Here is a 22,359-nt window from a genome sequence, read left to right as displayed (position 1 = left end):
TTCCAGTTTCTCATATTGCTCCATATCTTATATCCAATGTCCCGAGCTCACTGCAATAAACACCCTTAACCTTGTTTTTGCCTTTTGCTGTTTAAAAGTGTCTGTATTTTTCAATACTTTACCATGACCTGCACCATGTAGTCTGTGAATGTGGCACCTAAGCAGCTCACTGGTCCTGGTGCTGTGTATTGTTCTGTGACAAACCCACTGTTAATAAACTAACTGATCATTATTGATCTCTGCTGTTAGACCTCAGATGAAACTCCAGATGTAAGTGAACTCTTCAGACACCTGTCTCTGCTGTATAAGTCAGAATGACTACAATAACGTGGAGTTGTTTCCTATTAAAATGAATTCACTATTATTATTTCATGTATATTTGCATCCCAACACTATCACTTTCTACTGATGTGGTGCTGGGTTCCTGGCTTAAAAATAAGAGCTAGTATTAGCTCATCTAATTCATCAGGACAAACAACAGCTGACGAAGTCGCCTCAGTCATCCTCAGCAGACCGAGCTCTCAGCCGGGCTGTTTCCAGATAATCCCAGCACAGGGCTGTGGAAAGCCTGTGTACGTCTCCTGGAGAGCAGGCTGTGGAGTCTGCCTTTGAACATTTCACACAACAGTTTTTTACCTGCACTTTGCCACCACAGTAAGACTGACATTTAATAAAACCGCCCAGTGCATCCCTTTGAAAACACCTGACGCTATAAAAAGGCCAGGTTCAATGAATAAATCATGTCTTCTGGGTAATTGTTAGCGCTGGTGCAGCTGGTGGCAAACGTAGGAAAAAAAAAAAAAAAAGGCCCATTCCTCAACACAGGTCAATTTTATTTTTATTTCAAAGAATATTTATATGTTTGCTCTGTTACAAAAGCAGTTTTTTAAAACCCAAAGGCATTTTTCTCAGAATATTTTAAATATACAGAATTATACATATCCATTGGATTCTGAGACTGAAATTACTCCCCAACGTTGTATGTGTGTCATTCACCCATGTCATTGATTTCTACAGAATTAACAAGGCATCCAGTGGTAGATGAATGTTTACAAAGCTAAGGTGCAATGTCAATATCACTGACTAAACCAGGTATTTTACATTTAATATACAATGCCTAGAATATGAGGCACATAAAGGAAAGACAGACAGTTGTGGCTAAAATCAAAACTAGAAAGCTCCTGCAACAGCACTTCAGTCTATGAGTGTTGCTCCTTATTTTAACCTAAAAATTGCAGAAACATCACAAGTGAGATGAACACATGATGCCTCACTTCCTATTAACAAATTATTTCTGAGCGTTTCAAAGATTTTGGTCAACTTCCATGTTGCTTGGGCATTCAAAGTAAAAGCAGAGGAAAAGAAGGAATAACCATTACATATTCTCCAAGCCTGTAAATTAAACATGCATAATGTCTCAAGATATAAATCTAAGCAAAATGTCATTGGCAAACTTCAAATTAAAGTATAGCGACAAGAAACATTAGTAATGTGCATTTACATAAAACTTGGAATCCTAAAAGTTTTCACACATGAATATGAGAGGCAGGAAGGGACTGATGTAAAAGACACAAACAGATGCAGCATTTTATCACAATACTAAACACACAGATAATCCAACTATTCTGTTTGCCCTAGAATCTGATCATTCCTTGTAAAGTGTCATTCTGCAATGATGAGGAAGCCTGTTGTGGTTAAATTCTCAGAGACATACAAACATGTAAAAAACAAAAGATGTCATATTACATACTGCAAATGCAACCACAGAATGCGTTAGAAGGCAGTGGGTTCAGGCAAAGCAGTTGTTGAACCATTTACCCAAAAAACTGTGAGCATACCTATCTGATATTTGAAAACAGAGTTTGTACTTCAGAAATTGTGTTCAGCTCCAGTCATGAATGCTGGTGTGAGAGACAAATAACTGCACACTGAACACCTGCAACCTCTCCACAGGTTTAGGCAGTGCTGGCTTTGCAGAAACACAATCTCTCACGTCAACCCAGCGTGTTTCTATCATTCACTGAAAAGTGCACCTAAGGACAAAGACATGGTCAGAATAAACCGTACCTGCCTTTAGATGAATTCACCAACAGGCTTTAAAAACAAGACGCAATTAAAAACGAAATATTTAGGCCGTGTTTGCATTAATTCAGATAAACTTGTAAATGCCATTTAGTTGTCAACTGGGGCTCGATCCACCCTAGCTCACACACCAGCACACACCTGTGCACGCTAATGATGTGAGTATTGAAAACAGCAGTCTCACTGAGCTCAGTGAGACTGCTGTTTTCAATTTTATTTACTCTGGAGAGCACTTTTAACAAGTTGAGCTGTTGGCTCACAGTTCATAGACGGATCTTGTGACAGGCCATGAGCTACTGTAGAGCCTTTACTTCATGGTCAGTGTGGAAGGTAGTGTAAATAGAGAGTTACAATAGAAAGCATTCCTTCACATTTATCTACATTACTGTGGACGTGGTCTGACCCTCTGCTGCCATGTTAGAAGATGGCATTCTGTGGATTCTTTCAACACGGTCAAGTCAGAAACAGCACTGTGGGGGAGCAGCACTATGCTGAGCTATCGATTGTAAAATGCTAATTTCCCTACATTAGACAATGTTTCTCATGTTTGTGAAGATCAGCATCGCTTTCGGTCAGCCAGGAAAAACAAATAGAGGACAGGAGAAAAGTCCACATGCCATGTTCGGCCTCACATAGAGTAGGCGAGCCCCGACTCACACAATAGACCTAAATCGTATACAAACCTCAGTTATTTTAGCTTTCCCATGTGTTCAGTCCAGCTCCACAGGCACAAAAACTAGCCCAAAGAATGACCCTACAAAAAGAACAGGACTCGCAAAGCAAGCCAAATGAACACACGGCTAGAAACTGAAATATCTGTAGTATGTATTCATGTCAGGTCTGCTGTCAGTGGAGTTTTACAAGAGAGGCTGCTGATAATATGCTCCCTGCTGCTGCTGAGGAACCTGGTGAGGGGGTGCAGCCACAGGATAGGACACATGGGGCATGTTGGGGTGATTGTGATAGGTCGACATGTCCATGGCCACCCCCGTCTGGTTTGGGTAAGGAGCTCCAGCAGCTTGGTTCATGTACTGAGCATTCATCCCACTGCTGTGAAGAAAATATGGTTGTGACATCGTGAACAGTGAAAATGCAAGTCTGAGCATGTCTAAATGATAGTCTCTTATTTGCACGGGGCAAATAGCATCATAACTGGGTCCTCTTAGATCTCTTTCAAGATTTCCAAACTCATTCAAGTACAACTAAATCTTTAAATCTGTGATTGTCTAGACCACTGAGATTATCAACACCTTACCTGCCCGGTTACCTAAGTGATATTAAAAACTAGTAGCTCGTTTTCTTCCAAAGATTTATGAGGTCAAGCCCTTATTAGCCACATGACATTTTTCATTGTTTGTCTTTGTAGTGTCTCTGCAGACTTCATAGTTTTCTTACCTCATGCAGGGAGGCTGAGCAGCCTGGCTGCTGGGTGGGGCCGAGACATTGGTAGGCAGTGAGTGTAGTGGTCCAGGCTGGTCACTGGGCATGGTGTAAGGCTGAGCAGGAGGAACCTGGGGCATCGCTGGCGGCATGTAGGGAGCTGCACCTGGGCCGAGGTAGCTCTGAGCAGAGGAGCAGGTTGGAAAGCAACAACAGAAACAGCTGTCAAACACAACTTGGCAACATTAGGTGAAGTGCTGGACTTCACTGTTTTAAGGAAAAGATTTCAACACACACACACACACACACACACACACACACACACACACACACACACACACACACACACACACACACACACACACACACACACACACAGTGCAAAAGCTCTAATATCCAAATTCTCTTTTAACCCTCCCCTTCCCAGTGTTTCTTCCATTTCCTCTCTTTGTGTTTGAACAACACTAACAACAGTAATAAAAAGAGGCCCATCACGAAGTCATGTACAACTGTTTCTTGCATGTAAAATGAGAGGGAGAGCAATAGCTACTACATGGGTTAAAATAAATCTCAGTAGAATCTGAAATTTTTTGTCATTTCAAGTGCTCATATGTCACTAGAGGTGCGAGACTAACTCGATAGAGAGTTTTACAGTCTCTGCAAAAACAAAAAAATTATGAAGGGCAGAAATAAAAAAGAATCAGCACTGTGGTGTGGGCCTGCCCAGTGAAGTGGACATTTTTCTAAATGTCGGGGGAGAGACAGTGACATCAATCATTACAGAGAAAAGGGCCACTGCCAAGAAAAGACAGGCTGCCTCTGACTCTCCAGGGAGGGAAAAAAGGCTGAATGTCAAGCTATCAGGATGAGTCCAACAAGAATAAAATCCACTCCTTTACTGGCCAAATATATCTCACAAATGTAAAATGTGAGAACTCTGCTCTACATTTGTTCTCTTATCTCCACAGGAAAACAGAATCAATAGAATCAATAGAATCAATAGACTGGGTTGCGTCCAGTGTTGCCATTCAGTTGTGCAGGGTAATGGTGGCTGCGTATAGTGAAGGTTAACAGGGTTTGTCTAACACGTTTCCTTTTTAACATCAAAAATCTCCAGCCTTTATAGTTCAGAGCTATAAGCCAAGCCTGGACTGAATCCATCTTTAAATTATGTATGACTCCATTCTGCTTTCATTGATTCACCTATTACAGCACGAAGTACAGAGGAATATGGCACACTAACAATCCTGAGTCATTGGTTTTAAAGTCGTCCAAACATACCTCAGTTCCACATATTAATCATACGGCTAAATTAAGTCAATTCATTTGAAAGCTTCAAATCACGTAAGCGTCCTCTTATTTACATAGGAGAGATAACTACATAAAGTTACTGCGGTTCAGTTAACCTCTCCATTACCCTTAAATCATCATATCCATTTTGCTGCTAAGGAGAGTAATTCTTTGGAGCTTTTCAAGGTGAGGGGTTTGGCAGCACAAGACAATTTCAGTGCATTCCTCTGACCTGCATGGCCACAGCTGAGCTGGGAGGTGGATACTGCGGCTGCATCTTGGAGTAGGCCGAGTAGAACGGAGCCTCATTCATGAGCTTGTTGTAAAGCTCCAGGGCCTCCAGAACTTTCACATTCAACTCTGACAACTCTGAGTGTTTCCTGCCACATAGAGACACATACAGTCAATTTGTGTACAAGTCCAAGTGGCTCCACTTTGTCAACATGATCTAAAATTACAACAGCCAAGGCTTAAAGTCGCCGTCCTTATTCTGAACTTTACAATGGCCATGATGACTGTTAGAAGATCTTTGATGTCCAGCAAGGCCTTAAACTAATTAGTAATAATGCTGATAAATATTATCCACAGTACTGAGTATAAAATGATGCAGTACATAGTATTATACACTACCTGTCAATCTCCTGCAGCTTCTCATCAATCAGTGGGTTCATCTGTTCACATGCACCTGTTCAAGCAGATATTTACAGTCGGGGAAGGAAACAAAGAAAGTTAAAAAACAACAGTGCAGCTCAGACTGACTTCAGCAGGCAAGCATGACTACATTTACACCCGCATTAAGGTTTATACCCTCCAGCTGGATCAGATCTGAGGAGTCAGGAGTCGGATCTGCAGGATCTACATTCTGCAGGAGTGCGAGCGTTCTGTCCATTTTCCCCTACAGAAAGAAGAGAGTGGGTCTGGTGTGGCAGTTTGATTGATTTGGCTTTGTAAGTGTATGTGCCTAGAGGTAATTAAATACCTCATCAATGAAGACTGGCTCAGGCTCAGGTTTGATGTCCAGACTCGTCTCTTCAGGAGTGACAATCTTTTCAACATAAGCCACTGTGGAGAAAAAGATTACCTTTAATGACCAGTTCTGAAACTATTTTTTTCCATTTTAACTCATCTATCTGAAGAGCAAAGAAGATTCTAAAACTTTGGCCAGAAAAAAAACAGAGCATCTGCCAAAAGTGTTCATTTTCAGACACAGCAAAAACAGCTACCTGTCTCTGGCTCAGCATTCAGATTAGTTGTGACAAAGTTGGAGGGGAAAAGCCCGACTCCTCTGTGGTTCTCTCCTTTCCACCAGTTTGGATCACTGAAAACAAAAGCATGAAGTAAGAATAAACATCAATGCATGAGCCACAGTGAGTGTCTGCCTAAGGCTCACCAGTCTGAGCCATCACTAAACGTAAAATGCTGGATTAAGTAGAAATGAATTCTCATGTTACTGTATCTGTGACTGCACCACTAAAGCCAGTTACTAAGTGGATTATATGAAGTATTTTGGGGATATTAAAATCCCTGGTTTTATATGTGGGACAGCCTGGATATTCAACAAATCTAAGGTTTAAAATTTTGACTGGGAATAAGGAATTTTGTATAATGATGTGCTCTTAAGAAAACAAAAGGATAAATTTACAATAACTGACAAGTATATGTCAGAGTTCATCACATCAGTCCAAAGCTTCTGTGAGCCAAAGAGTCATAAGAAAACCCTGGAGAATTATAAGCTTCATAACAATATAAAAATTCATTGCATGTGGCTGAAGAATTCATTATATTTCAGTCAATGTTTGTCTGTATTTCACACTCTGAAATATCACAGCTTGGAACAACACAGACTGGGAAGTCTGCAACACCAGTAACTCTTAATCTAAAATTAGTGTGTAGAGAATAAAGCAGAGCTAAGTCATGACTGAATGTGTTATGAAACCTCACCTGTCATCCAAAACCAGAATAAGTTCTCCAGTTTTAAAGGTCAGCTCATTATCTTCTGCTGCTTCAAAGTCGTACAGTGCACGCACCTTCCGGACCTCCTGCCCCCCTCCGCCGTTGGTGTAGTTTGGGGGGTCTGAGGTCACGGTCAGGGGCCGTGTCTCCACCTGCTGCTTCTGCTCCTGCAAGGACAGCTCAATTGCTGGGAGAGGTGGAGGTTTGGATGGGAAATAACAGGAGCGAAGTTAAAAGGAGAATCATGTGTTTGTCAAATGTCCAACAAAATGGACTTGGCACAAATACAGGATTCATCTCTTAGATCTTTTCTTTTCAGACTATAAATAGTTCTCAGAAATCAATCTAGCTAAACATTTCAACAAAATAATTTTAAAGTAGTATTACTAATATTGGCATAATCAAGCCTTTAAAATAAAATATAATAGTTGGCAAATACATATCTATGTAGAAGATGATTCTGCAATAAGGATGATAAAGGTGTGGGTAGAGATGATGATGGTGCTTCACTTTACCTTTGGCCAGGTCGTCATCATCCGATGCTTTGCTCACAGCAGGTGTGTTCACCTTTGTACTGGATCCCTGTGGTCAATATAGAAAGATAAGGTCATGTCTGTGTGTGTGTGTGTGTGTATATACAGGAATGAGTGAGAGGCGGCAGATATGACTGGAAGTGAAAAACTGATTTCCAGTGACTATAATGCCACCTGCAGTTCATGTTGGGTACTGGACATCAATCAGTGTAGTCTGATGTGCAGCTGGTCCAATGTCTCTTTTGCACACAAAGTTTAAAAGATAAATAAATAGTAGTAATATTTTACGTAGGAAATACTCCATAAAATGAAAAATATACATACTGCTTAGCACTGTTAGCATAGGTTACAGTTAAAAGTCATATGCTCTATAGTCACATTGTAAAGCATGCAGACCATTAGATCAGTCTGTACCTAATGGGTGGAGTGTTCCATATAAAACTAGCACACAAAACTGCAGGTGTTACCTATGTCAGCTTTAACTAATAGACTGTGTAGCAAGAAAAGAAAACAGACCGTGTACAAGCAGAGAGATAAACAACAGGGACTGGAAAACTCATTTGTTTTGCATGGCTTGATAGAGTGTGTCTGTATTCACTAACACCCCCACACCCACTCACGCTCCCAAATCCTGTCTAAAAATAACTCTATAGTTCAGTGTGCATGATAGCTATAAGTAAACACTAGGAAGCACTCCGACAGGTTAAGTCACACTACCTGCTGCTGCTTGCTCGACTGTTGGTGGAGATTAAATGTCAGTACCTGCTGCCTCATATGCTACCTGCTCTCTGTTAAAACTGGTTTCCCAGACATTCCTACACCATAATACAGAGCACACAGCCAAATGGAAAACAGTGAAAGTTGGAACTGAGAAAACCAATTCAAATCCATTTCAGATCATTCCTATAAAATCTACAAATATGCTTAATAAAACATGTTACCAGTAGTCAGTCTAATTTGCAAACTGAGGGATTTCATTGTCCTGAACCACAACTGCTATGATCTTATGTTCCTTCTGAGGGTATGGCTTACCCTTGCTTCACACATTGAGCAAAGTAGAGAAATCCAGTGAAGTGAGAAAAATTAAGTTATGTGCCAAAAAAGGACTACACCACCTGCAGTGAAAACTTGGCAAACTAAATAAATAAATAGAAGTTCACAAATTCACACTTCATGCATAACGTCTAAGCTACACATGAGAAAAATGAGAAATGCAGTTGCAAGACATGTGCAAACTGAAGAAAAGTTCCACTGTTGACATACATAAGGTAGTTGCATAACTAACCCCACAGATGTCAAACAAAAAAAAGAGAAACCAGAAGGCAGCTATGACAACAAAGAAAGTTCTGATCCAGAGAAGTCAACAGATTTATGTTAAAATGTGTGAAGAGGAAATGGAAATCAGACGCATGATTTAAGTAGAAAACCAGTTAAACTAAGTTGTGTGAAAGAGAAGATGGCTGCTAATATGTTATGTTTATTGATCTATACATTTAAAAAAAAAAAAAAAAAAAAAAGCATGTCCACGAGATAAAATGTTAGGATACACCTAGTATTGACTAGGTCTGGTGTGTATGTTAAGGTGCAAAAGTTAAGAAAGAAACATTTTTTTCACAAAACAAACAAACAAACAAAAAAAAAAAAAAATCACTTTTGTTGTGTAATGTAACAAATATTCTTAAACCATGGTTGTGATGTTACCTTTTATGTTTGCTATTTGTTTATGTCTTATGTTAAATGTCTAGCTTGAGTGAAATTGGACAAAACATTAGGCACTACCCTGATGTAGGATTTGATTTGCACCTTGCACACTTTCTGTATTACAGCAACATACCTGTGAGGATGGGGAGGGGAAGGTGATGCCGTCCTCTTTCAGAGACTTAATAGTGGCGCCAATCAGGCTGAGTTGTGGATCTTTCTGGAAGTCTTCTGCCCACTCCACCATCAGAACCTTCAGCTTTTCACACACCTTAGGGTGGGCCTACAAGGGACAAAACAAACAAACAAAAAAAACAGCTGTGTTGCTCTCTTCCATGCTTCATTTGCTACCCTGCAATAACAAAGATCTAACATACCCATGGACTAGATGGATAAAATAACTGTTATTATTCCAGCTATGACATTTCAGTTAACCATCCATAAAGTGTGAGAGAGTACATGTGCAAGAATGACACTGGTCATGACTGCGGAAAGCAATGAGATAGATATGGTACAGTCAGGAAGAATAACAGACAGCTTTACATACCTTGGTGAACACACTCCGTACTTCACTGGCAAACTCCCTTGAGCAAATTTCCAAGTGGAATATTTTGCCACAGTTTGACACACAAGCACCCAACAACTGCAAAAAAAAAAAAAAGGTAAAAAAATTAGATTAAATTGCTGCTATATAGACTGTATTACTTTACTATTACTACCATATACAATAATGTCAATTAAATCCAGTAAAGAACATAAAAGACTTGAAGCTGATTTTACCAAAGCTGGTCATAACACAAACATTACAACACTGTACCGTTCAATGTGAAGAGAAAATATAATGTGCAGTAGATTTCTCAATGTGCATCTATCATGGATGTGTGTAAATTTGACCGCATAGCAGCATAGTAACAAACTCACATTAAGGGCCTGCATGGCAACATGAGGTACTTTGTGGTTGACTCTTTTCATAATAGACTTCAGGCTGTCCTTTGGTCTGAAAGCAAGAGAACAACAAATAATTCATTTCTAGTTCAATACCAACACACACACTGTCCTTACACTAGAGATGATCCTGTACATGCCCCGAAGACTGTACAGTGACGAATGTTTTCAAATTCTCATACAAATGTGCTGTACTTACATAAAAAGATATACACTTACATACACTAGTTACAGAAAAGCCACAATGTTGCACAATTTCTGATGAGCTTTTAGCATTCAGAGGAAAAAAAACACCTTTTTTCCAGCTTACCCATTGGATGTTGTTGCAATCTTATCACAGATGTCCAAAATCAGCCCCCAGTCATCTGTTGTGTTGGTTTCACTGGTTGCCTTCTCTAAAAAAAATGTCAAACGGATATAGTACATATGTACCAGTGACAAAATATGTTCACTGCCATCCTGGCTGCTTGTCTTCAAATGTAATATATTAGCGCAGACCTACCATGCCCCCTACAGGGGGGTAGTAGGAACCCCTACCAAAAAACTGTACAAAAACCCTGCAGGGGTGCCTACTAGCCAAATTAACTTCACATTTTATACTGTTTTATTTTATGAGCTTTTAGGGTTTCATAGGCAACAGGATTAACAAAAGTGACACTTGACATTCACTATGTTAAAAAGCACAACTGATCTTTGCCCCTAAAAGTTCATGTTGTATTAATTTAGAACACATAATTTTTATGATAGTGAAGTTTTTTTTAAAGTGAGGAAATTCACTGCTACTTTGTCATGTGCGAACAGAGAACCACTCTAATTAACATTTCCATCTCACAGTACAACCGGTCATGACACTCATGACTCACGTAACACTCAAGATCCCAAGTTAGGTCAGAGTGTAACAATGCAACAGTGTGTGGTTATACAAAACCTCTGGTGTTGGACAGATAAGTGTGGTGACCCGGGAAGTTTGCATGAAAATTTGTATAATATGATGATGACACAAGGGATCTAAACAATATAAATGTTGACGATAACACACATCAAGTGGATTCATAGCAGCAAATTAATTAAACTAGTTGACTAATGAACTTGTTATTGTGAATACAGAGGAGCAGCAGAGTAGACTAAAATGAATAACATAAAACGACAAAATTAATTGATTATGGTAGCAAACTAATATTTACATTAAACATCCATCAATCTGTAGATTATGTCCATACTTTCTGATTGGATCAATACAATTTCAGAAAATATTGCAAAATGTTTTCAAAATTACTTGTTTTCCCTAATTACCAATTCAGAACCAACTATAACATAAGTTTTGGGCAGTTTTCTCAGCAAAATTATTTCAATCAGTAATCGATTACAAAAACTGTTATAGATTAATTTTCTTTCAAGAAACCGGTGCAAAAACTAACCAATAATTTTGTTTGGTCTATGTCAAAAAAGAAAATAAATAAAAGATTAGTTTTCATTTTAGGTGTCTCAAAGTCAAAGGTGGCATCTGTCTGTGTCACCAACAGTTTCAATAGTTTATTTACAATAAAAGTGAAGGGGGAAAAGCAGGATAGCTCGATATTTTACAGGAATGTCTGCTTGAAACTGACTTTAACCCGCTGTGATTATTTTTCAGTGTGGCTTATAATGAATTAGTCGACTCATTGCAGATTTGTGTTTTATTAATTGCGTTAGATGAAAGCAAAAATATCAGTCTTTGGTTTGAGCTTTTCATATATGACGATTTTATATTACTGTGACCTGAATATATTCATAAAAAGACTGATGAGCATTTTTAAGTATTTATGGCTGATTAATCGGAAAAAGTAAACAAATAAAGGGATTTAAAACAATGGATCGCTTTCTGCTTATTTGACTGTAACTCGCCAGGTTTAAAATAGGTGAACTAGCCAAAATAGCTAGCGTTACGTTAGTTAATCAATAAGTTATGACCTACTTGGCATCAGATGAGTTTACAACTATCGTTAGCAAGTTAACAACCAAGCAGCTAACAAATGAACTGATCGATGAACTTAACAGAAGTTGTTGACAACCGGTCAGTTTGCCAGGTTTACAGTAAAAGTGGTGTTTCTGACTTGTGTGTGTGTGTTTTTACGTCAGCTGGCAGTGCCAAACAAACTTAAAACGCTAACTACAGCTAATAGAAAAACTCAGGCTAAGCTAACTAAGCTAACAGCTAGCTTCAAGTTAGCTACCACTGAAAACACCACGAAAAACGCACTTCACTTACCAACATCTTGGTCAAAGGGGTTTTGGGAAAATAAAGGCATACTAACGATGTAAAAAAAAGCCAAAGTATTTGACGAAACAGAAATATGTGTGTTTGCTCTATCAAACCCAAACAAATGTCTCTTCCTTGTCCATTAAACTCGCACCAGTTGCTCCACCGGAAACGTAGCTGCCTTCAATAATGCCTGAACAATATTTTAAAGACCAGCCGTATTGAAAAAAATAACCTTTTAATGCGCTTATTGCTTTAAACGACATTAACTACACTTTAAACTTGACTAAAAGCTAGCATGTTTACATATATATTCATAAAAATATTCCATACAAAACTTGGAAGTTGAGTTTGACACTTTTGGTTACACTGAAACACTGACATCTAATGGGGAAAAAGAGGAGCAGGAGCGCATAAAGATGTTTTTTCATGATATCTAGTACATATGTTTTTTTCATGGTCTAATCAATTAAACGATTAAATACATTGGCCTACAAGAGAGAGATTCATTAAAAAAAATACATATCATATCATACATATCCTGGATTTTAGTGCTTGATGCGGCTCAAACACAAAATAAGATGGATCTCCTGTACAAAAACAAAAACAAACAAGTTTTTGATCTTAATGAATGTAGGCTTTATTGTGGGACTGGTAACTTAGACTATTATTTTTAGGTAGCTAGTTGTAGTTTTTCTAATAAACTGGAAACAGTGTGTGTGTATATGTGTGTATTGTCGCGCGACGAGCAATAGGGGGCGCTCCTCTGAAAGAATGGTCAGAGACAAACAAAGATTACAACCTTAGTTCAAGATACGAAATATATATATATATCAGTCATGGAAAGAGTACCTAAATTGAGTTTACGCATATATAAATTGTCCGAATAATTAAAAATAATTATTAAATAAAGTCACACGTTTAAAGGAGCCACTTTTAGGTGATATTTGAGTGAAAGCGTTTCAAAACGAAAACGGAAGTACACGATAATGAATCATTTCTCTTCAGGGCTCCACTTCCTGGTCTGGCTCATAGTCTTGGTTCTGCTGTTCGTTCCCGGACTCGGAGAACCTGACAGCTGCCGTAATCGAGGACCAAACACCGTCGACGGTTGTAGTCATGTCGGCACCTGTTGCGGGGACCAGTAAGGCGACTCACAGCGATGTGGCCGCGAAGAAAAAGAAGGGACCCGGTGCACTGGCTACGGCCTACTTGGTGATTTACAACGTTGTTATGACAGCGGGGTATGAAACGTGTTTCCTTGTGCTAATTTGCTGATTGCATGAGTGTGTGCAAGCAAGACAGGACTGAATAACTGGAGCAAGATTTCCCCGTTGTAATGTTACAGTGTTATTTTTGGATCCTTCATTTCCTAATTGTATGGTTTTATTATTAGAAACACTGCTAGCATGCTGTGTGATGAAATAACTTTGAATTTGCCTCCCAGTGCTCAGTGTCTTTTAACGTTAGATTAACGCTAGATGAGCAACAGACAACCCACCTGGCGTGCACATTAACGTGTGACTGGCAATATTGAATCATAAAGGCAGATGGTTTGTTGTCTGCACTTTGGTTTTGCTCATCAAGAGCTTACTGCCTCTTTATTAAAATATTTATTATTATTTCTGAAGAGAAAGTCTTTGGACACTGGTTGGAGCTGAGAGGTGCAGAGATTTGAATGGGTCTTAGTTTGCATACAAACACTAATTACACTTAGTTGTGTATTAAAGTAGACTGGATATACAGAATAACCCCATTTTGTGACCTTTATCCCATGGCCCAGATACTTGCCATAATAAAAATAATCATCTTGAACCATGAACTGAAAAGTCACTTTATGTCTTTTATTGCACTGAATTTGAGATTGTTGCACAACGAATGGCGGGAGTCGCTCACTGTCCCAACCAGTTAGGTCACATTGTGAGCTGTTACGTACTGATGAGCCATACAGTGCTTGCTTTGTACTGAGTGCAAGTTAGGGTCTAGCACATGCACATTTTTGCTGTTTAAATGCAGTGTCTACATTCAGAAGCTGAAGTCGCAGCTAAGCAGAACTCAGTTTCTGCCAGACTGGTATTATTGATTTGTCACTTCCACTGACTGAGATTGAGTTTTATTAGATACAACTGATGTTATTCACTTTGTGATGACAGGATGAATTGAAACTGCTGCTCTGCTCAGGTCTTTTATAGCAGAACTGAGAGCTTGGACCTTCACCTGCTCTGCGTTGCAGTTTACCTTTGGACTGTGGAAGGACACAAGCTATGTCTGAATGGTGTAATGCATGCATAATAATGATCATTTCTAATTGTGTGGTAAAACACTTATCAGGCAGCAGTTCTTCATCCATAAAAAAATACCCATCAGGCTCAATACGAATCTTACACGTAGTTTTTAATATTTACATAAAAACAATAAATCATAATTATTCCAATCTACTTAGAAGATTAGTGATTAGAGCAATGATGCTAAAATTGCCATTTTTATTAATGTAATTGTTGCTTATTAATTTTCTTTTTCAACTGTAAAATATTCTGCCTCAGACTTTTTCTCAACACAGTTTTTAAATAGAGAGAAATCCGGTATCTGAGGGCTTATTGAAATATCAGAGTGCAACTTCACATTTTTCCTACATTAAATGATTTATATATTACAATTAATACTGATGTTGAGTTAGAGACCTTCCCACCATTGAAAGACTATTGTTTTTATTGCTAAGTGTGCTCATCACTTGGCTGGAGTTGTCACGTTTTTTTTTGTTAAAAAGTCTTTGACAGAGAAGCCACACGTACATCTAACACAGACTGTGGGGTAGTTCTTTTTTTCAGCTTTTGCAATGACTGTACTATGTTTTTTCTTTTTTCCCTCTGCTGTCCAGGTGGTTGGTGATAGCTGTAGGTCTGGTGCGAGCATACCTGGCCAGAGGAAGCTACCATGGGCTGTATTACTCCATAGAGAAGCCTCTGAAGTTCTTTCAGACTGGAGCGATTCTGGAGGTGAGATAAGCACAAAGGGTTTAGGGCAGTACTGACAAAATCAAACGTAGTTTTGTATTTAGGATGAGGCAATATTTCAGACAAATATCTTTTCACTTCACATAGTTCATGTTTTATATGCAGCTACCGGGGATGCATTTTATTTTTATTTGTTATACTATTGATGATTATATACACTGCAGTAAATTAGAGTTAATGATTAATGGAAAACCATAGTGAGGGTTCTGGTGTTTGTTCATGCTCACATTAAGAAATATATAGATGAATCAGCATGGATGTAGATTATTTATTAATCTCAGCCTGTTCAGGTTTGGATGTACAGAGACACCAAGTGTCACAGGCCTGTTATCAGTATAGTGTTTGGTATGTCCTCTGTAATATATCAGCCTGCTGTCATAACATGTCTGGCTGCACTGTTGAAGGCACAGAGCCCATAAAGGGTATTTTAAAATAACTTTTTGTAAGATTTCAAATTAATAAATATATTATATATCTGAGAACTACAGAGATAAGTGAAGTCTTCTATTAAGGAGTCTCAAAACTAGATAACTGAGCTAAAATTGTTTAGCTCTTTCACGTGTGCTAAGAGTGCTCATACATGCACATGCTGTATGTATAGTGCAGGGTCTTAAGTAGCATAAGCTGTTTCAGTGATCCTCTCCAGACCCACTGTAGCTCAGTGGCAGGAGATTTAGTTTTTTTTAGTGTCAGTATGTTCCATTCATTAAATAACCAATCCAAATGCAACATGAATCCCAGGAGTGAAAAAAGCAAGATATACATATGAGTTCAAATAAGCTCACCTGTGCTCCACTCCGAGAAGCATGCTGAGTCATTCTGTGGTATCTTTTCCTTTCACAGATACTGCATTGTGCTGTAGGTGAGTTTCTTCTCAGCCTCCATGCTCATCTGCACAAATTGAAATGAAACATATTGATGGGTGATGATGTGAAGATAAAACTGTCATGGATGCTTCTGTACAGAGTAATGAAGTGAGTCAATGGCCTGAAACATAGAGCTAAGACACTGTCCCAGCAAAGCCTAGACTTAAACCCAGTAGAACATTTGGAGAGAGACTTCACAATGGCAGCTCACAGACACTTGAGAGGATCTGGCAGCAAATGAGAGATTTCAGTTTTTGATATTTAATAGATGTAGACTACACAGAAATATAGATTTCCAGTTGGCATTTGATATGTTTGAGGAGTTGCTTGTTGACATCAGTAATGTCATTATACCTTGTAACTTAATAGGTATGTGTTTGTAGATGTTTCAGGTCTTTGTGGCAAATGAGATCAGATCAGCAGTTGATGTGTTTTCATATGATGTGATTTTGACAGGTCACATTGTAGCTAGGACTCACTGGACTGCATTTGTAAATGTATCTCAGCTGTAATTATGCACAGACAAACAGAAGCTTTTCATGTTTGAAGTGTTTGCCAAAGAGAGGGTCGAGAAGCTGTTGGCTGTTGTGGTGTTAATGCGATGAGGAGAGGCTGGCTCTCGCCTCGCCGCCTCGCTGCGGTTTACAGTCTATTCTCTTCATTATCTGGGATTTGAAGCTAAAGCTAGCTGACCTTTCCCACTGCAAACAGGCTCCCTGCAGCTGCCATCCACTCAGAACACACACACAGACACACATATGCACACACACACACAGATGTAGATATATATATATATATATATATATATATAGCCTCCTCTCTACTGGCCAGCTGAAGACAAGAAATAAAGAGGCCAAAGAAACATTTAACCTTTGCAGAGCCGACATTGGCAATTTTCCAGAAACAAAGGAAAAACAATAAATCCACAGCGGAAAAAGTGCAAAATTTGTAAAAATGCATCAATCTCATTTTCCATGATACCTAAATTCTGATCATTTACCTGTGGCAGTTACAAATAACTACACATTGTAACTCTAAGACTTGAGCAACTTTCCATTTTTTGTATATAGGGTTTATGAACAACAGTGTCTAAGATGTGTTGCATTCACTAACTACAATAAGGTCAAAAAGGCAAATATTGAATAAAGAAAAGTCTTAGAGCTTCACACACAAGCTATAAACACAGTTTCTGTGACAGCCAACAACAAGTAGTCTTGCATCTTTGTTGAGTGTCTTTTTAAAAAAAAAATTTCCCAGGAATCGTACCGTCCTCTGTGGTCCTGACTGGATTCCAGGTCATGTCGCGGGTCTTTCTCACCTGGGCCGTCACACACAGCGTTAGGGAGGTAAGAAGATTTTCCTTCCAATCCACACACTCACACTTAAATCAATCTTGCATTACACACTCTGTGTAAAGGACACGGTATAAATGGCAAAGCAGATATATATCTACATGGCCTCATGTTCAGAAGTGACCAGTTGATGTACTGTTTGCCCTGTTAATAGATCCGAGCGGAGTAAAGGTGTAAGTAACGTCAGACGGTCGGGAATGAAACTGCAGAATTTTAATGTAGTGAATAATACTGTTGTTTTAAATGTCTTGTTTTCTCTGTCTGTTGTATGATGCTCTACTGACATCTTTCTAAAGCTATTCTCTCTTTGTCTTTTATGTGAATGTGTGTGGAAACTGTATTTAGACTGCAAGTTTATGATAAGTGTGGCTTTTTTTTTTTTAACATAATATTTGCATCAGTTTTAAACTAATATCTGAGCGTAGTGACCAGCTACCTGTAGTGTGATCTGTTCTCTGAGCTTCTGAAAAAAACAGCATGGTTCTGTGACTAAAAAAGGGCTAGACTAGCTCAGCAGCATGATGCAAGTCCATCTGTCCTTCTGTTCTCTTCCCATCATCCTTTGTGTGTGTTCCTGCAGGTGCAGAGCGAGGACAGTGTGCTGCTGTTTGTCACGGCCTGGACCGTCACAGAGATCATCCGCTACTCTTTCTACACCTTCAGCCTGCTCAATCACCTGCCATACCTCATCAAATGGGCAAGGTAGGACATCGAGCTTATCAGACCTGGAGACCTTTGTCCATACTGTCGTTGTTCCTCCAGAAAAACATGGATGAATATCCTTTACCACATTAGTTAAACTGATAAGAGCAAAGAGTCATGCCTCAGTATTTGTTGAATAGTGAATGAATAAATGAATTATGTGAGATGGACTGAGTACTGACAAATGTCAAGTTGGTCTGATTTGTTGGATGGTTGATCTTTGGTCATCTTTGATCAGATGTAATTTTATCTTATTTGTACTTTATTAGACTGAAACATGATTGTTGTATTAGTGCTTAATGGGCTGATTAGAAGTTCAGTGTATGAAAGGGCATAATGCATTAAAAGATGGTCATAACAGTAGTCTGAGATTCACAATGAACTTTGGCATTTAAAAGCAGCAAATGATCCCATTTGAAAAGTTAGAGCTAGTGACGGGTATTATTTGCCTGCACAGTGAATTAAACAGTTGGCAAAACAGCTGTGCCAATCTAGCTAATCATTTTTAGTCCATGCAGTGTTTTATTTGACAAAATAAGTAATCAAGTAATAAATAATGTTATGATGGAAACACATTACTCCCAGCACTGATCAGTTATTAAAAAAATCAAACCTACAGAAAAGCTGTTTCCCTCCTAATGGGCTTCATCTGCTGCCACAGCCAAGGCAACAGTAAGTGCCTGCCTCCCTGCAGTGTTTGTTGCTAGGTAGCAAATGAGACCAGTCTATATTGGTAATCAACTTTCAGTTTGAGTTGCACCCTGAGAGACAGCAGAAACTGGTCGTGCGCCCGTGGAAAATTCAGTGAAGGATCAGAGAAAGCAGTCGCTGGGTTTGGAGTGCTTGTTAAAGAAGAGCCAGAAGTTTTGGTTTGCTCTCTTTGATGTTCATTCTCTCTGTAGAAGAACCTATTCAGTGTATTAGTGTGCAAGCTTTCTCCTGAAACGCCTCAGCAGTTCTATGATTAATACATTATCTGGATTCTCAGCAAGCAGCACAAGGGCCTAATATTTATATCATAGTGAATGTAGTGTGTCACCTATTTGCTCCACTTTGTCACAAGAGCTGCTGTACAATTCTGAGATTCTGTTGGTGGCTTAGGATTTTAAGCTGTGAATGCCTCCTTTGCACAGTTCCTCTGAAATGGGCTTCAGGTCCCTCCTTACATGAACAGTGAGGGTCTGTAAATGGCTTTTCTTTTGACAGCAGTCTCAGTGTTTCAGTACTTGAATCATTGCCGACTTGAATTACTTGTGTCAGAGCCTGGATACATTCTCAAAAGATCCTGCATCCTCCTCCACTTTTTATTGAAGAGATAAAAATATTTCTGGTCTTGCTGCCTCTGGCAACAACTTTTTATTCTTTTCAATATCAATAGCTTTGCCTCTGTGGTGCTGTGTTTTTCACCTGAATTCTCTTCACAGGACAGTTTGTTAGTTTATTTATTTATTTATTAGTTTATTTATTACAAGCACATGTTCCTGTTTTTGAACTTATAGCTGGTTAAAATGTAATAATTGATTCTTGTGGTGCAAAAAACAAAAAGCCTGACAACCAAATTAATATCATGGATATCTCAGTCAGTGTGTGGCTGTTTATGGCAGCTGTACCACTCACCCTTTGTTTTGCAGACAACATGAATGATGAAGCTGTAGGATTTATGACTTCTCTCCCCTGCCTGTGCTGCAGGTACACCTTTTTCATTGTGTTGTATCCCATGGGAGTGACTGGGGAACTGCTGACTATCTATGCAGCGCTGCCGTACGTGCAGAAGACGGGCCTGTACTCTGTCACTCTTCCTAACAAGTACAACTTCTCTTTCGACTACTACACCTTCCTTATGCTCATCATGATCTCCTACATTCCTCGTAAGTCAGCAAACATACCTTACTTTTGTCACCTTTTGTCAAGACAATAAATGATACTGTACATCCAGCAAGAATTTGCTTTAAAGCAAATGCTTTTCATAATTAAAAGGAACATTTTTAGTGCCTTTGTATTTTGAAAAAGCTTAAACATGGGCTCCAGATATGTTCCAACTAAACACAGAGGGACTGTTTACTTTGTGTTGCCTTCATGAATTTGACTGCTGCAGTGTTTATTCCGTGTTAATTTCCCTGTTACAGCTGCATCCGCACCACCCGTGTCAGTGAGGAGTGTGTTTGCATGGCAGCTCAGATTCTGACTGACATCAAAATTCTCAGGAACTTTCTGATAACATGATCCAGTTTACACCTTTAGTTGGTCCAGCTGCGGTTGTAGATTGATGTATGAAAATTTCTCATTTACATACTGAGCTTCCTCTTCCTCCTCCCAGTCTTCCCCCAGCTTTACTTCCACATGATCCGACAGAGGAAGAAGGTGCTGGGCCATGCAGGGGACTACAGCAAAGTGGAGTGAGCTGAACAGCATCGAGACAGATCTGATCGAGGGAAAAGAAACCAAAACTACCAACAGAAGAACAAAGTCATGTCTGCTTATTGAAACACAAAGTCTGCCCAGTTTTCAAACTGCCAGAACTGACCTGGCAGATGATTCTGTTATCAAGCAACTTCATGTTTTTTCAGCCGTTGTCTGGGTTGTATAGATGCTAACAAATCATGACCAAACGGGTGTTATTTTTGTGTTGTTTTTATTTATGAACAAACTTACAGTTGTGTTGTCAGAGAGCTTGCAGCGAGAAAACTGTATTTTGACTTGGATACGGTTGAGCTGCCGTCTGAGCAGCGAGCAGAACTCAGTCAGAACAAAGCATTAAGCTAAGTCCTGCACCGATAGAATCGATAACCTCCTTTTAAATGAGACTCAAGAAAAATCCCTATTAGATCTCTCACCACCTCCCCATGACTCCACTTTTTTTAAGAATCAGTTTTTCTTTACTGCAATGTAGAAAAAAATGATGAGAAAACTAGAACTGACACTAGGTTGTCTGTAGGTTTTCATGTCAGTGTGTTTGTTGGTGCAAACTGTGGTCCAGATCTGTATGTTTCATTGTTTTCTTTCATTCTTTTCAGTCAAAAGTTTCATTCCTAATTTAATCCAATAAACTGTTTCCGTTCTGTACTTGCATGGTTTTCTATCTGTTTTTCTGTGTTTGTTGCTGTTTGTTTGGTGTCGGCTTAGATGCAATTTCAACGTGTGTCTCAGTTGAATTCTTACTGATTATGTTGAGTCTAGATAGTTGAATTTTGATTTGATCATTGTTGGATGTTTAGGTGGTTTATACATGACTGACCTGAGGAGGCCAGAAGAAAAGACTAGTTTTTCCCTCTCACATCAAGTCATTACATGTTTCTTCTTTTACCTACTGAAAGTAAATCGTCTTAACATTTTTTTTTCTTGATTCAAGAGACTTATTAAGCAAGAAGTCTTCAGTCTCTAATGAAATAAAAAGGTCAGTGTTTTATCAATGGGATCTTAAAACACATTATGACTTAAAGGACACTTCAGCGAAACAAAAACACAGCAGAACATGTAGTAGCACCAATGCTTTTGGATGAAACAAGCTTTGATGTGTAACACAAACAAAACACTATTGTAGCCCAGATGTGTGTTTAAATTATTATTATATTAAATTATATTATTTTAAAAGATATTACTACACTTTGGTACAGAAAATAGCAGGTTATTCATTTATATTGTGCTATGTAGGCTGATTTGCTATACCTAAATATAGACATGTCTCTGTCAGTGTGGGGATGGAAAGAAGCAGATAGGTAGTGAATTCAGTTACTGAGCTTGTAGTTGTCTTTTTATTGAGGTGAACCTAATAAGATACAGTACAAACCAGTTTCACCTTTCATCACCTGAGGACATTTAGTTTGTAATATTTATATTTGATGCACATTTCACAATGCTTCTAATATTTTGGAGTTGTAATCTTGAAAGTATGATGTTTTGTTGGGCTTAGCTGGAGCTGCTCTGCCAAAGAGAAACTTAACAGGTTGAAGCATTTGTTTACTAACCTCAATGAAACTTTAAGTCCGCTGCACTTCTGCCCTCCTCAATACATTTCTGCATCGATTCAGCAAAGTAGGAACTTCAACCACATGAGGTCAGCAAAAACATTTCCATCTTGAGTTACTCTCTCTACGTGAGACTTTCATCCAAATTAAAAAGACTGTAGCAAAGTAAGCAGCTCATAGCTGTGATATCCAATTTATGCTCTTTTTTCCTCTCTTCTCATTAATGGTCAAGCATGAGTTGGGACAGTTAGAAATGTCATGTAAGAGCAGAAGTGCAGCTCATTGTAAAACTGCATGAAAGAGGAAATTGGATGCCTGGAATAATGATTTGTTAAAAAAC

At 38.8% G+C, this 22,359-nt stretch overlaps 2 protein-coding genes across 2 annotated transcripts; one reads left to right on the top strand and one right to left on the bottom strand.

The window, feature by feature from the left end:
* Positions 1-811: 811 nt before the first annotated feature.
* Positions 812-12,315, bottom strand: stam2 (signal transducing adaptor molecule (SH3 domain and ITAM motif) 2). The gene is made up of 14 exons (XM_026295683.2): positions 12,130-12,315; positions 10,192-10,276; positions 9,858-9,933; positions 9,484-9,579; positions 9,073-9,219; positions 7,221-7,287; positions 6,694-6,892; positions 5,976-6,070; positions 5,732-5,814; positions 5,560-5,647; positions 5,383-5,437; positions 4,985-5,132; positions 3,478-3,644; positions 812-3,132 (listed from the first exon to the last, which is right to left on the bottom strand). Exons 1-14 carry the CDS (start codon positions 12,167-12,169, stop codon positions 2,940-2,942), a joined length of 1,539 nt encoding a protein of 512 aa, XP_026151468.1. The 5' UTR covers positions 12,170-12,315; the 3' UTR covers positions 812-2,939.
* A 793-nt stretch (positions 12,316-13,108) lies between these two features.
* Positions 13,109-21,121, top strand: hacd2 (3-hydroxyacyl-CoA dehydratase 2). The gene is made up of 7 exons (XM_026296180.2): positions 13,109-13,364; positions 14,999-15,116; positions 15,978-15,996; positions 17,258-17,346; positions 17,933-18,054; positions 19,744-19,922; positions 20,372-21,121. The coding sequence occupies exons 1-7, from the start codon at positions 13,240-13,242 to the stop codon at positions 20,452-20,454; spliced, it is 735 nt and encodes a 244-aa protein (XP_026151965.1). The 5' UTR covers positions 13,109-13,239; the 3' UTR covers positions 20,455-21,121.
* The last annotated feature ends 1,238 nt before the right edge of the window (positions 21,122-22,359 follow it).

Source organism: Mastacembelus armatus, chromosome 21 (assembly GCF_900324485.2).
Source record: "Mastacembelus armatus chromosome 21, fMasArm1.2, whole genome shotgun sequence".
In the NCBI taxonomy this organism is placed as follows: domain Eukaryota; kingdom Metazoa; phylum Chordata; class Actinopteri; order Synbranchiformes; family Mastacembelidae; genus Mastacembelus; species Mastacembelus armatus.
This window is presented reverse-complemented; position numbering and strand designations above follow the sequence as displayed.